Source organism: Tachyglossus aculeatus, chromosome 22 (assembly GCF_015852505.1).
Source record: "Tachyglossus aculeatus isolate mTacAcu1 chromosome 22, mTacAcu1.pri, whole genome shotgun sequence".
NCBI classification, from domain to species: Eukaryota; Metazoa; Chordata; class Mammalia; order Monotremata; family Tachyglossidae; genus Tachyglossus; species Tachyglossus aculeatus.
This window is the reverse complement of record NC_052087.1, coordinates 16,760,852-16,777,282: the sequence shown is the minus strand read 5'-3', so window position 1 is coordinate 16,777,282 and position 16,431 is coordinate 16,760,852. Positions and strand designations below refer to the sequence as shown.

At 40.3% G+C, this 16,431-nt stretch overlaps 1 protein-coding gene across 1 annotated transcript in view; it reads right to left on the bottom strand.

The window, feature by feature from the left end:
* The window catches only part of TPCN2 (two pore segment channel 2), a 50,560-nt gene that overhangs the window by 19,404 nt on the left and 14,725 nt on the right, over window positions 1-16,431 (bottom strand). Inside the window, exons 5-15 of the mRNA XM_038765214.1 lie at window positions 16,248-16,324; window positions 14,799-14,976; window positions 11,801-11,917; window positions 10,038-10,144; window positions 8,687-8,759; window positions 5,334-5,433; window positions 2,812-2,877; window positions 2,515-2,579; window positions 1,826-1,923; window positions 1,509-1,590; window positions 828-914 (exon numbers count right to left, since the gene is read on the bottom strand). Coding sequence (XP_038621142.1) covers window positions 828-914; window positions 1,509-1,590; window positions 1,826-1,923; window positions 2,515-2,579; window positions 2,812-2,877; window positions 5,334-5,433; window positions 8,687-8,759; window positions 10,038-10,144; window positions 11,801-11,917; window positions 14,799-14,976; window positions 16,248-16,324 — 1,050 coding nt within the window. The remainder of the gene's footprint in view (window positions 1-827; window positions 915-1,508; window positions 1,591-1,825; window positions 1,924-2,514; window positions 2,580-2,811; window positions 2,878-5,333; window positions 5,434-8,686; window positions 8,760-10,037; window positions 10,145-11,800; window positions 11,918-14,798; window positions 14,977-16,247; window positions 16,325-16,431) is intronic.

Genomic DNA, 16,431 nt, shown 5'->3' with positions numbered 1-16,431 from the left:
AATAGGCTTCCATAAAGCAGTGTAAGGCAACGCATCCTAAAATACACTAAATGGGAACTGGAGGAGCATTTTGAATGGGACTGGAGAAAATGTAGCTGCTACAGATGGCCCCGTCAGCCTGGCTTAATCTAAGATGTAGCAAAAACAATGGTTCCCAAAGCAGGTACTGAGCTGTAGGGTGCAGGAGGAAATCACTGAAATTGGCTGAAAGGGCTCCTTTTCATACAGTGGACAATATATGTAGCCCTCTATTCCTCTCCCTGGAATCTGCTAGTCACGTATTTTGATTCCTGCTTGTATTTTTAAAAATGAGTAGACTCTAGTTATCATATGCAAGTTCTGGGACAGAAGAACTAAACTATGGAACAGTGCTGCTAAGCAGAGGTGAATAAGAAGGTGAAATCATTTCAACTGCCCTCTACTACTGAGTAAACCTGCTGCTACATTGAACAGGAGTACGAAAATAAAACACTAGTGCTGCATTTTTGTCCAAAATAAAGGAAATACCAATGTATTTTCAGGTTATATAGTTGCACCACATCATATACAAAACTGGATTACAATGGACAGAAAAATAATTGGCTTACTGGAGTTGTTAATTACAGTTCAGAGGAGAAGGGATTACAAAAATATAAAGAGTGGGTACAAGGTTTACAGTTAGTTTGGGGATTCAGTATCCAAAGAGATAGCATCCTGCTAGGCATGAGTCTCAGAAGACAGAGTGTACTGTTCACATAAAGACCATACCCAGAGTGTGATTTCAGCTGACATTGGAAAGCCCTTAGGTATCACAAGCATTAATAGTTGGATCAAATCAGATACACTACCTCCTTAACTGCATCTTTGTCAAGCTCATCGAAAATTTTCTGAAACTGATCAGCCGACATCAAGCCAGTAGAGCTGGATCCAACGGTCTTCAAATAAAAGAAATTATGAATGCTAAGATCAGCATCTTTATATAAAATTCCAGATGTCCCAGGAAGTGTTGAGTGTCTTGAAGCAGCTTCCACAAAGAAAGTGAACTAAAGAAAAGTTCCAGCTGGCAGACTAGCTGGAGCTAAACTGTGAAGTGGATTTAAAATTAAACACACCTTGTGTCTTTGGGAAACTGTTATGTGATTAAATCCATCTGAGGGAGAGAAACAGCCGTAACTGAACTATCTACACGTTTTCTATGAAAACTCTCTCTCAGTTCTGGTGAAGCACATAATTTCACATCGTGGATGGAAATTTTTTTTAAACTTCCTCTTCCCCTATTAACTAAAGCCCCAAGTCCTTGTCAAGTGTGCCTCTCCACTCCTAGTTTTTAAGGGGAATTACTGAAACTTGATTAGACTCTCTATGAAATGCACAAGTCACCTCCCTCTGCCCTCAGAAGATGCCCCTCTAGGCTAAGCTTGCATCCCATTTGGCCTAGAGGAGCCACAATCTTTAGTCAGAATGTGATCACATCTGGGCTGGGCCACTTGTAAGCCGTAATTAGCTGGGGAGAGAAACTACATTTCTACCTGCATGATGGATTGTTTGCAGTAGTGATCCATTTTAATTCTCTGTAGAACTTGTAAAAAGGTTCCGACACTAACACCAGTTCTGTAAGAAACCGTACAAAACAAACAAGGTGATGCGCATTTCTCAGAGTTTTTTGGAAATGAAACCACTCCACTAAACTCCTTATTTATCCCACCACCACCGAGCTCACTGCAATCATCCCTGCAATTGACACGAACCATGAAGAGAGAAGGACTTAAGTCATCTTCAGATAAAAAGAAGAAACGTGGTCAATTCCACTGATGCTGATGGTAACCCAGTCAGTAGCCTCACTTACGCTTGGTAATGGGTGTGTGTTCTTTTCAGTGAGGAAAGAACTTCAAATGCAGCACGGATCCCCAACCGCCGCCTCAAAAGGGAGGATTGAATTGATTTCTGTGAATTTTGTGGAAGGAAAATTACTTGCAGTTAAGAAGGAGGTGCTCTATACTGAGAACCAAACATAAGACACAAAGACTGCCCTCAGCAGGAAAACCAAACAAAAAAAAAAGGCCTAAAATCCAGAGGAGAAGACACTGACTTTAGCTGGAAGGCTAGTATTAAGGGAAGGTATCACAGTCTCCTTCTTTGCCAGACTTCACCAATACCCCTCAAATGTGAGAAGCAAGAACTTTACCTCAGTAACAAGGTGGGATGGAGAAAAGGGGAATGTGTCTAACAAGTGGGAACTTCAAGGATAACAAAACAGTGCCATTTTCAGGGTCCAAAAAGCATACTCCTGGAAATGACTCTTGGAAAAATGGCTGAATGAAGAATATTCTTAGAATACTGCCTTTTCTCTCAGTATACATGTGACTAACACCATTCACAGTGTTTACTGAATCCTGAGGGCAAAGAGTTGTATTAGACATTTGGGGATTAAACTAATACAAAAGTCTTCTAAGGCGATTAAGACACTAAAAGTAGTTCTTCCCAAAGTTTGCAATTTAAACAAATCATAGTCAACATGCTTGAGATTTTACTCACCAAAAGATAACCCCTAAACTGGTTGTATATTATGGCCGTCAACAAGTTCATCAGAAATAAGCTTCCTTTAAGGGAGAGAAAATAAAAAGTCATATATATTCTATGATACGGTTTTCTTCCATTTAATCTAATTCCTGACTGTTTTCCTACTGCAACCTCCTCTCAACAGAATTACCCTTTTCCAGGACATTATGCCCCATTCTCTCCCTCCTCCCTCCTTCCCTCCCTCCCTCTGCTGACCCAGTTCTAGGGACAGTCCAGGGGAGTACAAAATAAAGAAGCCATTGAAAAACTTGCCTATTACAGTGAATAATATGAAGAAGATAGAATAGGCCCGGTTCTTGGAATAAGCAGGGATCATCACTAAGAGGAAAAGAAATCAAACACAAGTGCAATTGAAAAAGGTTAACTTTGAAATTTTCCATTTCCTATACACTTCACAAAGACTAGGCATTGCTCTATTCTAGCATATTTTTTAAAAAGGATTTAAAATGGCATTTAAATATGTTTAACATCAAACTTAGTTTATTCAAAATGTCAACCCAACTTTTTTGTCCCTGAACAGAGGATGATTTAAGTCCATGGAGAAGCCTTCCACATATATGTAGAGGGGAGAAGTGCCTCTCCTTGTGCTCAACCTAAGGTCGCAATTATATTTTTGTGTCATTGTGCCCCTGAAGGTGCACAAACCTCTAGCAAGTGCTGGAAATTATTCTACCTGATGGTGACTGCAGCTTCCTCTGCCTAGCTTTCTTTTTTTTTTATTGGTATTTGTTAAGCACTTACTGTGTGTCAAACACTGTTTAAGCACTGGGGTAGATGCAAGTTAATTAGGTTGGACACAGTCCCTGTCCCACATGCGGCTCACAGTCTAAGTATTGATCACCTATCATGTACAGAGAACCAAACTAAGCAAAACAACAGAGTTCTCTGCCCACAAGGAGCAACAGTCTAAGAACCTTTCCTCCAGTGGCCATGGAACTGGAGGTATTTCCTGAGCCCCCTCTGGGTACAACACACTGTGCTTAGCACTTGGGAGATCCAAGGAAAACCCCGAACTACAATGACCCCCGGTCCACCCCATCAGCAGCTGCACTGTTTAGAATAGAGTGGAAATGGTGAGGGCAGGAGAAATTACAATAATGTTTTTATTGAACATTTTTTGAATGCAATGTCCTGTAGGTACATAGTGCTTGGAAAAGTACAGCAGAAGCAAAACATGCTTTCCCTGACAGCAATTATGTAAGGAGGCACAAGCTGCTTTTAAAGGAGACAGGCAAATGGGCTTGATTTACCCTCTGCAGCTCCCAAGGGTGCACTGCTCTGCCCTCAGTAGCTGCAAGCAGGATAGCCAGGCTCAAACATCATTTCACGATCTCACAAAGTTTCAAGCGGAAAGCAGAGAGTTGGCCAATGAAAAGAAACATTAGTATGGGGATAGTCTCCGTCCATCTGCAAGGTCCTCTATATAAGGAATTCAAATAAGTTTACAATGGGAAATAGTTTTATTTCCAGATGAGCATTCGAGTAGATTTAAACCAAATATGAGGCAAATCTGACCCCCCACTGCCAAGCTGGTGGTCTACGACCTGGGTTGGCACAACTCTCTTTTAGAAAGAACAGTCACTAGGATCTGTTCTAGCACAACTCTTTTAAAGAGAACAGGTCACTAGTCCAGGGCTCCAGCCAGCCTCAGGAATCAATCAATTGGTATTATTAAACAACCACTGTGTTGATAACTTTTGAGGGACTGCATTAGAGTTAGAAGGCATGATCCCTGCCCTCAACAAGTTTACAGCTTAGTGAGGAAGGAAGAGCCAAAAAAACCTGACAGACCGAAGATGATAAAGGATAACTGGATATGCGGATGAGTAGGTGCTTAAATAGTGGGGTATATTGATATGTAGAGAGGGTCATGAGTGGGTCTGAGTGCAAAATTGAGGAGCTGGCACAGAAGAGCTGAAAAGAATCAGGAAATAGTCCACAGAAGAAGGCAAATGAATCCAGGACAGTCTCCTGGAAGAGAAGGAGTTTCTAGGAATCCTGTTGTCACCCCGACACCATAACTGACAAAGCATTTCAGAATTTCCCAGGCTCTTATTCCCATCCAACAACCCTACTGACACTGAGAGTGGGTTAAGGGCAGTCTCCAGTGTAAGAAGGCTATTGTCAGACAATCATATTTATTGAGCACATAATGTGTAAAAAGAATTGTACTAAGTGCTTGGGAGAGTACAATATAACAACAGACACATTCCCTATCCACATCGAGTTTATGTTCTAGAGAGGGAGACAGACATTAATACAAATAAATTGCAAATATGTACATAAGTGCTGTGGGGCTGGGAGGCCAGATGTATAAAGGCAGCAAGTCAGGACAATGCAGAAGAGAGTGGGAGAAGAGGAAAGGAGGGCTTAGTCAGGGAAGGTCTCTTGGAGATGAGCCTTCAATAGGCTTTGAAAGTGGAGAGGAGTAATTGTCTGTTAGATACTGGAAGGGGAAGAAGGGCCCTCAGTACCCCAGGCATTGGGACTCAGTTTCAAGGAGACACACTAAAAATTCCACCGCCATGTCTCAGCATGTCTGACGTACTGTCACCATGAAGAACAGTGGCAAATAATACAAATGTCAGCACGTGATTGATGGACTGAAAATAAGGCTGACTGCTGAGCAGCAAGTGGGATCAATGCCATTTCTTTCATAAACTGTCTTACAATACCTGTCTGATGGAGACCAGACTTGGACAACTGGCTGTTCCTTAAATCTATCCCTGGATGCAGGGTCAGGAGGGTTGGCATATGAAAAATTGCTCACTCACCATCAGGGTTGTTCGCAGTGGTCAGCAGCACCAGCAAGGAAGTCAGCGAATCAGGCAAGTTGCGAAAATACTCCAGTCTCTCCTGGTCCTGTCGGCTATCCTAATCACAAAGTCATTCAGATTTAATGAGTCCAGAAAGGGCCCTGGGGCGGTCTCGATCTTGCACAGAAGAGTCCGTTAGGATCAAATGGAAACCTACTGCCTTAGATTACACCAAATGCACCATAAGCTATATGTATCTGGGGGCTCTCTCCTGCCCAAGCAAGGTGGGATAGGGAAAGAGAAATTGATAGATTCTAATCAAATAACCTTTTTTTCCTCTCATGTAGTCAGTGCAAGTCAAGTGCCATTTACATCCACACTTCACTGCTTGACAAGCTACGAGCAGCCAACTTTACTAACAAGACCTAAAAGAGCCACAACGTGAACAGATCCAGACAGACGTACGCAACTGACAGTTCAATCACTTACGCTTTCTAGTGCCCTTCCTGCTGACTTCTGACTGCTTTGTAATCATTGAAATAAAAAAAGAATATACAGTTAAAAGAATACACAAGCCCTTGAGTTGGCTCAACACTATCCCAAGTGCTTAGTAAAGTGTTCTGCACACAATAAACACTCAATAAATATCACTGATTGATTGGCTCAGCACACACAAGACGGTAGAGAGTAGAATTAATTACTGAGCACCCATCCAGTGTAGTGCACTGTACAAGGTACCTGGGAAGTAAAAATTGACAGACAAAGGCAAGAGACAGTGTCAGGTGCTCTCTTATTAAAAGAAAATGCTGCAAGGAAAAGCAAGCAGCATAGCTTCTGCATTGAACAAGGGAACCCAACCTAGAGCTGAAGGGTTGACGCACAACTGCAAGTCTGAAAACATCCCTGGGGCACCAGGCAATAAACCATTCAATCTGATGCTTCCCAAGCGATCAGTGGACAACACTTCATGGAGGTATAAAGGCCCAAGACAGTACAAGTTGCAAGCAACATTCTGACAAACACAAAAGGAGCAAACCTTACTCATATAAGCTTGGGTTATGCCAAGCTGTTAGTGCTTCTTCCTACTCTCCTTTTCTAGCAAACTCCTCAGGACAAAGTATCTTTTTTAAATGAATCTTCCATCCTAGTACTGCCCCAACTAGTGATGCCCTAACTTGCTTTCACTTTTGTTCGCTGCATCACCAGTTTGGGTCTGATCTTTTTACTATGGACAATGGATTTTTCCCTCAAATCAATTCTAGAACAGGAAAATTAGAAGAGGGTCCAAAAAAATACTCTGGTTCTAAAAGAAATTAGGCTATAGGACTGATGATATAATGCAACAATGGTATTTATATAGCACTGTGTGCAGAGCACTGTACTAAGCACTTGATAGAGTACAATAGAATTGGTACACACAAGGCCTGTCTTTAAGGAATTTACAATCAAGTGGAGGAGATAGACAAAAAAATTACATGAATGGGAGGGAACAGAGTATTAGGATATGTATATAATTGCTGTTGGGGGTAGGGTGAGTATCAAAATGCTTAACACAACATTGGTATTGACACATTATAGTCATCAGCTAACTGCCACGGATTCATTATTGCAATGACGCTGATAAGTGTGGCCAGGACTGGTAAAAAAAAACATTACTGAGCAAATTTTCTGGACCAATCTACAAAGCTTCCTATGCAAACCTTCTTCTCTAACAGAGAATATAGACCACCCTGCCTTTCCTCACAAGAATGGAGATCACATACAAATTATGACCATGAGACTCATACAGCAGAGTACCAACTATCTGTTATATAATAACAATAATAAATAATTAAGGTATTTGTTAAGCACTTACTATGTGCCAGGCACTGTACTAAGTGCTGGGGTGACTACAAGCAAATTGGGTTGGACACAGTCCCTGTCCCACAGTCCCTGGCTCACAGTCTTAATCCCCATTTTACAGATGAGGTAACGGAGGCACAGACAAGTTAAGTGACTTGCCCAAGAACACACGGCAGACAAGTGGTGAAGTCATGACATTTCTGACTCCCAAGCCCGTGCTCTATCCACTATGCCATGTAGACTGTAGGAATCGCTAGTTCAGATGCATTAAATTGCCTCCAAAATTCACTTTGCCTCAGATGGCAAGCTCATCTGGCTCAAAAGAAGCCTAGAATTGAACTCATTAGGAAGGAAGAGAAAATTATTGCAATGCCTAAACTTATCTTTCATAATCAAAAACTGAAAATCTTTGCTGGCTTTGTTTGCACTGTAATAACAGCAAGAATATACAAGTTGGTTATCTGGAAAAATACACAAAAGAATGTATGTTCTTTTACTCAGTTCCATGGGTTAAAAGAACATAATCTAGAAGGAATGGCCAGATCTATTATTCAGTGTGTCAGACAACTGCTTAAAGCGCTATTCAGTTAAGGCCCCTTTTCTCTTTCCGACTTCAGATCCTGTCCTCTGCATTCCTGTGCTTTCAGGTTCCCTTCTTTGTGTCTATGGTATCAAAATGTCTTTCGCCATATCAGCTAAAAAGTCTTCACCAAAAAAGGCTTTCCTCCTTTGTCCTCTAGAAAAAAACTGACCAGGAAAATAAAAATAGGAACGCTTGGTTCTTAACTCTAGCCTCTCAGCTATTTAAGCTTAAAACACTGTCTTTATTCAAGGTCATCTTTTGGTGTATGTAATTTCAGGGAATTGAGGCCTATTTACTAGGATTTGAAATGTGGTGTATACCGAGACATTTTCCATTAAGACTGGATTCCTTTCATTAGCCAGATAAAGCATTTCAATGAATGGCCCCCTCTTGCCTTGACCTAAGATAACATCTATCATTTCAAGCCAAGGTCCCCATCAAGCAGGAACTAAAGCAAAAATCATACCACAATATTAACTCCACGAAGTTACTATAGTTCTTGATACACATTTAATTCAAATTGGAGCCTGGACACAAGCAGCTGGCGACTACTCTATCTTCACTATTCTGCAATATTGTCTTGGAATTTCTCCCCATTCTCTCTGCTACATATCACATCATTACCCTTGTGAAACCTTCCAAGTCACTAGCCAAAAACAATTTTAGCTCAAATTGCTGGGGAAAAATCAAAGTGCTGGCATCATCACTTGGCTTGGTATAGATTTGGGAAGTGCCAGTCCGAGGCATATGGGAAAGCTGCCATTGTGGGCTGTGAAAATGGTTTAGTTTCTGGATATCTCCTTGGTAGGATTACTTGAATTAGAATAATTCTGACACTGCTTTCATCCATCTACCTATTAAAACAGCCAGCAGAGACACTGCTCACCATGATCTTCTTGACCCAGGCCAACGAAACTCAGGGGTATTGCCCCAGCCCCTAAATTACCTTTTCTCGAGCAAACAGTAGCATCCCAAACATGGTGAAGAGACATAGATGAAGTGTCAGGAGCAGCACAACACTATCAGAAAGAACACACATTGACATCTACATCAATCATTAATAAAAATCCAGTTAAGACGCTTACCCCCATGACTTTGAACAACACTGTTCTGACTCAGTTTATCCATGTAAAAATGTGTTGGATTAATATTATTAATAATAATAGTTTTGTGAGACCCTTATGTGCCAAACCCTGGGGTAAAAATAATAATGATGGTATTTGTTAAGCACTTACTATGTGCCAAGCACTGTTCTAAGCGCTGGCGTAGATACAAGGTAATCACGTTGTCCCACTTGGGGCTCACAATCTTAATCCCCATTTTACAGATGAGGTAACTGAGGCCCAGAGAAGTGAAGTGACTTGCCCAAAGTCACACAGCTGATAAGTGGCAGAGCCGGCATTAGAACCCACGACCTCTGACTCCCAAGCCCAGGCTCTTTCCACTAAGCCATGCTGCTTCTTGGTAGATCCAATACAATCAGATCTGACACTGTTTCTGTCCACAGGAAGCCCACAGTCTAGGGAGAGGGAATACAGGTACTTAATCCCCATTTTGCAGAGAGGAAACTGAGGCATGGTGAAGTGAAGTGACTTGCCCCAACTCACAAAGTGGCGGAGCTGGAAATAAAATCCAGGTTTCCTGACCTCCAGTCCTCTGCTTTTTTTCATTATGCCATTATGCAAGGTTAAGTTTCAGGATAATAATAATCATTGTGGTATTTGTAAAGCATTATTTTACACTAAGCACTGTGCTAAATGCTGATGCAGAAACAATCAGATTAGACACAGTCCCTCTCCCATATAGTGGAGTTCCCAGTCTAAAGGAAAGGAAGAACAATTTGCAAATGAGTCAGTCAATTAACTGTATTTATTGTGCAGAGCACTGTACTAAGATGTGGGAGAGTACAATACAACAATGTAACAGACACATTCCCTATCCATAATGAGTTTAGAGTCTAGAGGGAAGAGCTTGCAGCCTAGGCAGAGAGAAATTGAGTGATTTGCCCAAGCAGAGCAGGAAGGTATCAGACTGGGATTAGACCTGAGTTTACTAACTCCCACACCTGTGCTTTTTCCATTATGCCATACTGCTTTGCACCAAGTACTTGAGATCCTAAGAAGGGCACTTCTAAAGGACAAAAATACCAGGCATCAGGAACAGAGGGCTACCTGTAGGACATAGAATCATGACCCGATTCCCCAGAATCATGACCTGATTTTTCTTCTTTGAAAACAGAAGCGATGGGTACCCCATGCATCACATGAAAAATCCAAGAATAACCCAGGGTCACTCACCTGGCCATTTCAGGTAACGTTCGCTTGATGCACTTCAGTGTCTTTTTCATCATCGAAGAGTTCTGGAGGAGGAAGAATGGCCGAAGAAGGCGCCGTACTCTAATCGTCTGGAAACAAACACCAAAAAAATATATATATATATATGACCTTCGGTTCTCCTTTTCTATAAGTGGCTCTGAAATGGAAAAACGGTCAAAGAACCTTAATCCATTATCTATATCTTTTGGAAGCTACCTGTACTTTGAAAAACGTTTCAGTGAACATTTGCTGGATAAAATTTTAGGCTGAATCCCTGTTCCACAGGAGGTACTTTAGAAAGATGTCTCATCTTAACATAAATACCCTATCCATGATTATTGGCTCACTGGGTGATGGTTTATTAAGAGCTATTCCCAAGGCCAAATGTTTTAACGGATCAATGTATTATGTAAAAAGAGGACTTGTACTCCAAAATATCTAAATTGCCTCTCTCTCGGACAATTATATTCAGGCAATTTAGCAGCACACTCAAGCTGCTTTCAAACATATTTTTCCCTCAGTAGCAGATTTAATACAATGCCCTTCACACTGTAAATGCTACGGCTACAACTTCAGATTAATTATTTTGATCAAATGCCCCCACCTGAATGTAATATTACAAGGGAACCCCAAGAGTTGTTTATGTTTGTACATATTTATTACTCTATTTATTTATTTATTTTACTTGTACATATCTATTCTATTTATTTTATTTTGTTAGTATGTTTGGTTTTGTTCTCTGTCTCCCTCTTTCAGACTGTGAGCCCACTGTTGGGTAGGGACTGTCTCTGTATGTTGCCAACTTGTACTTCCCAAGCGCTTAGTACAGCACACAGTAAGCACTCAATAAATACGATTGATGATGATGATGATGAAGCAAGATTTTGGCCTGGATTACTGTTCCCTTAGCTTCAAATGCTATGTCCATTTTTCCATTTATGAAGATGAAAATTCATTCATTCACGGAAATAGAAAATGAATGAAAATGAAAAGCTAATGAAAGTGAAAGGCTTCAAATGCTGTGCCCATTTTTCCATTTATGAAGGGGAAAATTCATTTGTTCATTCATGAAAATGGATGAAAATTAAATGAAAATGAATGAAAACGGAAAATGGCAAATAATTGTGATAATTAAGCACTATGTGCCAAGCACTGTACTAAACACAGGAGTAGACACAAAATGATATGGTCAGATACAGTCCCTTTCCCACATGGGGCTCAAAGTCTATGCAGGGACTTCCTTGATTTGGCCAAGGCTACACAGCAGCACAATGTGAGAGTTGCGATGAGAAACAAGGTCTTCTGACTCCCAGGCATGTGCTCTTTCCACTAGGCAATGCTGAAAATCTCTCCTAAATTCTCACACTGAAATTACCTCTAGTCTCTCACTCTGGAGAAAGATTAGGAAGAAATAGTCTCCACTTTGGTCTAGACATGGTTCAAATTCTTAGTACATTCATTTTCACAATGGTTCAGTTATGATCTGTTAATGACAAACCATTTGCTCTATGAAAGATCTCATTAAACCATCATTATTACTATTATTTATTACTAGTATTGATTATTATAACAGTTACATCATGTTACAACGATTCTAGATTCTCAATTATTTTCGCTAAGGACTTTAATTAATTTTCCTTTACCCTTTTTCAGTAAACACACACAAATACATGCACACACAATTGAGTTCCAATTGCAGCAAATTCTTCCCCAGATTTTGCTTTCTGGAGTCCTACAATCCTTACCTCCTCACAAGCATAGCTCAGCGACACAATCCAATCAGTCAGGGAAACCACCAGGACCAGTATATAAGCCAGCAGCCATTTGGTTTTCAGAAACTCATCCCAACCTATTAAATAGCTCTGGAAGACAAAACAGACCAGGTGAAGCTGCTATGTCCAAGAGATGTACATGAATGACAGAGCGAAAGGACATTTTTTATATGGTGGGAAGTGGTGTGGTCTAATGGAAAAAACACAGACCTGAATGTCAGAGTCCTGGGTCCTAATCCTGGCTCCTCTTTTTTCTTTTTTTTTTTAATTGTTATCTGTTAAATGCTTACTATGTGTCAAACCCAGTTCTAAGCACTGGGGTAGGTACAAGTTACTTATATCAGATACAGTCCCTGTCCCTTATGGGGCTCACTGTTCACAGTTTCTCTGTTCACTCATTCATTCAATCATATTTATTAAGGGCTTTTTCTGTGACTCAGTTTCCTCAATATAAAATGGGGATTCAATAACTGTTCTCCCTCTAACTTAAACTGTAAGCTCCAAGTGAGAAAGGGACTCTGTTTGACTTGATTAACTTGTAACTACCTCAGCTTTTAGAACAGTGCTTGACATGTAGTAAGCACTTTTGTCAGCTGTGTGACTTTGGGCAAGTCACGTAACTTCTCTGTCACTCAGTTACCTCATCTGTAAAATGAGGATTAAAACTGTGAACCCCACATGGGACAATCTGATTATCTTGTATCTCCCCCAGTGCTTAGAACAGTGCTTGGCACATAGTAAGCACTTGAAAAATACCATAATTATTATTAGTAGTAGTACCTTTGAGCTGGAAACATTTAAACCACAAACACTGACTGTAAAACCATTACTTCTACCATGGATTTTCTGGGATCTTATGGAAAGGTAGAAAAAAATGTCACTGTATCAGTAATGTTTAGAGGTAGGAGGAAACAGGAACATTAACCATCACAATGCTATGTTCCCCTACATCAAAGTGGAGGTGGGATCGAGAGGCAGATAAGAAAATTCAGAAGAAAAGTAAAATCCTCATGCCCACTCATTCCGATCAGTAGCTCTTATCTTTCCTAGTGGCACACAACAATCCTCTTCCACCTGCCCACTTTCTTATTATCAGGTAAATAACACAGTGCTAACTCCTACTATAAAAACAAAAAAAAAAACCAATAAAACCCCCAGCCATTTATTCTACATTTTTTCAAGAAACGTATGATAGTGCAATTTTTTTCTTATAAGTTTTAGATAAATCTGATCTGAATCTCATTTCAGGATTTCAACAATTTTAAAACAGACAGAATGACCACAGGGTTCCTTCCCCAAACCAACAACCTATTTCTCAATTCTCTCCAAACCCACCAGAGTTACCAACTCTTAAATAAACATCTGTGACATGTTTTATCTCCATTGAGCTTCTGTACTTTTCCAAGTGATTTTTTACTCATGGCCCTCTATTCTGGGAACAAGGACATTCTGAGTTCTTAGTTTCTTTCTCCCAACCTCACAACACCCTTGTAAAAGAGCAAATTTCCAAAAAAGATAGTACCAAATAAAATGATTCTCCTTTCCTTATCACTGGATGTTTTTATTCTATCTCTAATGGATGTTTTTATCTCTTTGTCCCTCATATGATCAAAGAAGTTTTCATTTTCTTCCTCTTCTAGGAAATTTCTCAGAGAAATAGACGTTATAAGAAATGAGAGACAAATTTGCCAAAATGTTTAATCCTCAATTCTATTTAAGAACAGCAAACCCTCCTATCTAAACTAATGTTTAAGAAAGATGCATCCACCAGCCCACTACCCAGACTTTAATTGCAGTCTAATAAATGAATCTCAACCACACACAATTTGTTCAACTTGAAGGCACTATCAAGATGACTTGCCCTGCACCACCTTTTCAGAGACAAACAAGCAGGTCAAGATGGAAGATTTGGAAGAAGAAAAAAGGTTATCTAACAATGTTCCCTTTTAAGGCCAAGATCTTGTAATGTTCTGAGACATTCGATCTAAATTTTGAGTGATTTAGTGTTAGAACGACAAAGTGAATGACAAAGTCCAGAGTCCACGTACAAGTCCAGGGAAAATATTTCCAAAATAGAAGCTGACTAAATTACACGGTACAAATCGAAAATAGTGGTTGAAGATTAAATCTCTCCAGTCTTTCCTTCTCTACAGTTTACTAGGGGGATATGCTACTCCTTGACAATCAAATTTACTGAATGCTGACTGTGTATATAGCATTATATTAAGCGCTTGGGAGAGCACAATATAACAGAGTTTGCAGTCATGTTTCCTGCCCAGGAGTTTTCAGTCTAGAGGGAAGACAGACATTAATATAAATAAATTACGGATATGTGCATAATTGTTTGCCAATGGTCACAGTCCAATTGTGCCAACTTTACTAATTGCTAAAGCATGAGATTATAGAGCTTTCCTCCCATATCACCTCTCTCCCTATCTTCAAAGGTTTACTAAAATCATATCTCCTCCAAGAAACCTTCCCTGATTAACCTTTCCTTCCCACCCTGTTCACCCATCCCTGCATCACCTGTATACTTTGATACTCACCACAAAGAACTTATGTATGTATCTTCATACTCTGTTCCTTACTTTAGCTTTTATTTATTTTAATGTCTGTCTTCCCCACTATATTGTTAACTCCTTGAGGACAGGGATTGTATCTTCCAACTCCTATATGCTGTACTCAATCAATCAATGGTATCTACTGAGTGATTACTCTGCACAGAGCACTGTATTAAGCACACACTTGGGAGAGTGCAATAGAACAAAGTTGGAAGACACAATCCCTGCCCACAAGGAGCTTAGCCTAGAGGAGGGGTCTGTGCTTAATATACAGTGCTTTGCAAACAGTAAGACTCAATAAATACTATTGACTGATTAACCAATACACCTAAGTTCATGTTCCTTCACACACTCTCTCAACCTGTCTCCTCCTCTGAGATCCTGATGGGATGCAAGCTTTCTAATCTTACCTTCATGGAGACATCAGCTATAAATATTAGGAAGCAAAACATTTCAAGGCTTTCAGTCAAGCCACAGGGAGGTTCCCAGGGGGGCCGTCTGTAGCGCACGTCAGAAGTAACAGTCAGAGATGAGGGCGTCTCGATGAATGCCAGTGCCAAGATGAGGAAAATATTGAAACTTGAAATCCTTTAAGACAAATGAAAGGCAGATTAGAATGCAAGACTTCCATCCACACTTCAAGCCAGGCAACCATAAAATTATCTTAATTCAGATTAAACTATTTCTATTGTCTTTGCTTCCAACAGTTTTATCAAAAATTCTGAAATGAATTCATTTATTCTTTTCCCCAATTCACTTTCATAAAATTTTGCATTTTAATTCAAAATAGCAGTTACTCTTTTCACATGCAAAATACAGCTGGCTCTCCTTTAATGCAGGGGCCACATTCTTGATGAGCCTCATGAAAAGGAAAACTCACTCTGTAGCATTTACGCCTCACTCAACATTTTGACATACACACAACCACTTCTTCACACCACTGCATGCACTTCATTATACCCAGATAGATGGTCACTGTTTAAAGAACATTTTCTACTGTTGTAAGTGTTAGACTCAAAATACATAGTGAAAACACAATACTATGGGAGAACTGGATTTGTCATCTCTGTCTTTAGTATTCTTGTTTGTCTTTCCTTACTTGTCTGTTGCCAACCTCCTCATTCGGTCCTAGGTTGGGAGCCCTTTGAGAGGCAGGGACCATGTCTATACCTCATGCATAAATTGCTTTCCCAGTGCTTTGCACAGTTAGTGCTAAAATAAAGATTATAAATGTTTCTACTATTACTATTACTAGTGTCTGTCCAGAGTCACAGTTACAACGGGTCACTCTGGCAGGAGTTGCCAACCACTGGTTTAGTCTCTCCATCAGCCTCTCATCAGATCCCGGTAGGCCAAGAGACCTACTAGTCTCACCTAGCAGCCATTCTTCAGGGCCCTCTCCCGTATCTTTCTCTTTCTGCAACCTCTGGCAAACATCACTCTGCTAAGGGGAAAGAAGTCAGAGAATTTCCCATAGTCCTCTTTATCACATGACTGCCCATTCAGTGAAGCAGCTATCTGCTCAGAAACCAGATATCACTCCAGATACACTCTTCTTCAGCTGGAGAAGAACCCTGGGTGCCAATTAGCTGATGAACACTGAACAGAGGGAACTATGCCCCAGTTTTTGTTAACTGAAAGAGATCAATAGGTAATGGTGGGAATGGCCCACTCGGGCTAAATCCTACCCTAACCAGAATCAAGGAGGAACCAAAAGACAATCATGCAGACGGCTGACTATTTTAACCTTAATGTAACTAATCTTTTCCATTGTTAACAACATTAAGATTGCCAAATTAAAGGAAAAGCACATTAGAAATCTTAAATCCAACCCCACTGCTAAATTAGTAAATTCTCACCATTGGCAAATGCTTGAGTAATACCATCGATAGAGCCACAGCGAGTTAGAGTCCATGCGGTGATTAATAGAACGATACTGGAAGCAAGAAGTTAGAAGAAGTGAAATAATCACAGTCACTGCAACTACTTTCACAAGACAAACTGCTTCAAAACAAAACGTCAGGCTGGAATACTTTAGGCTTG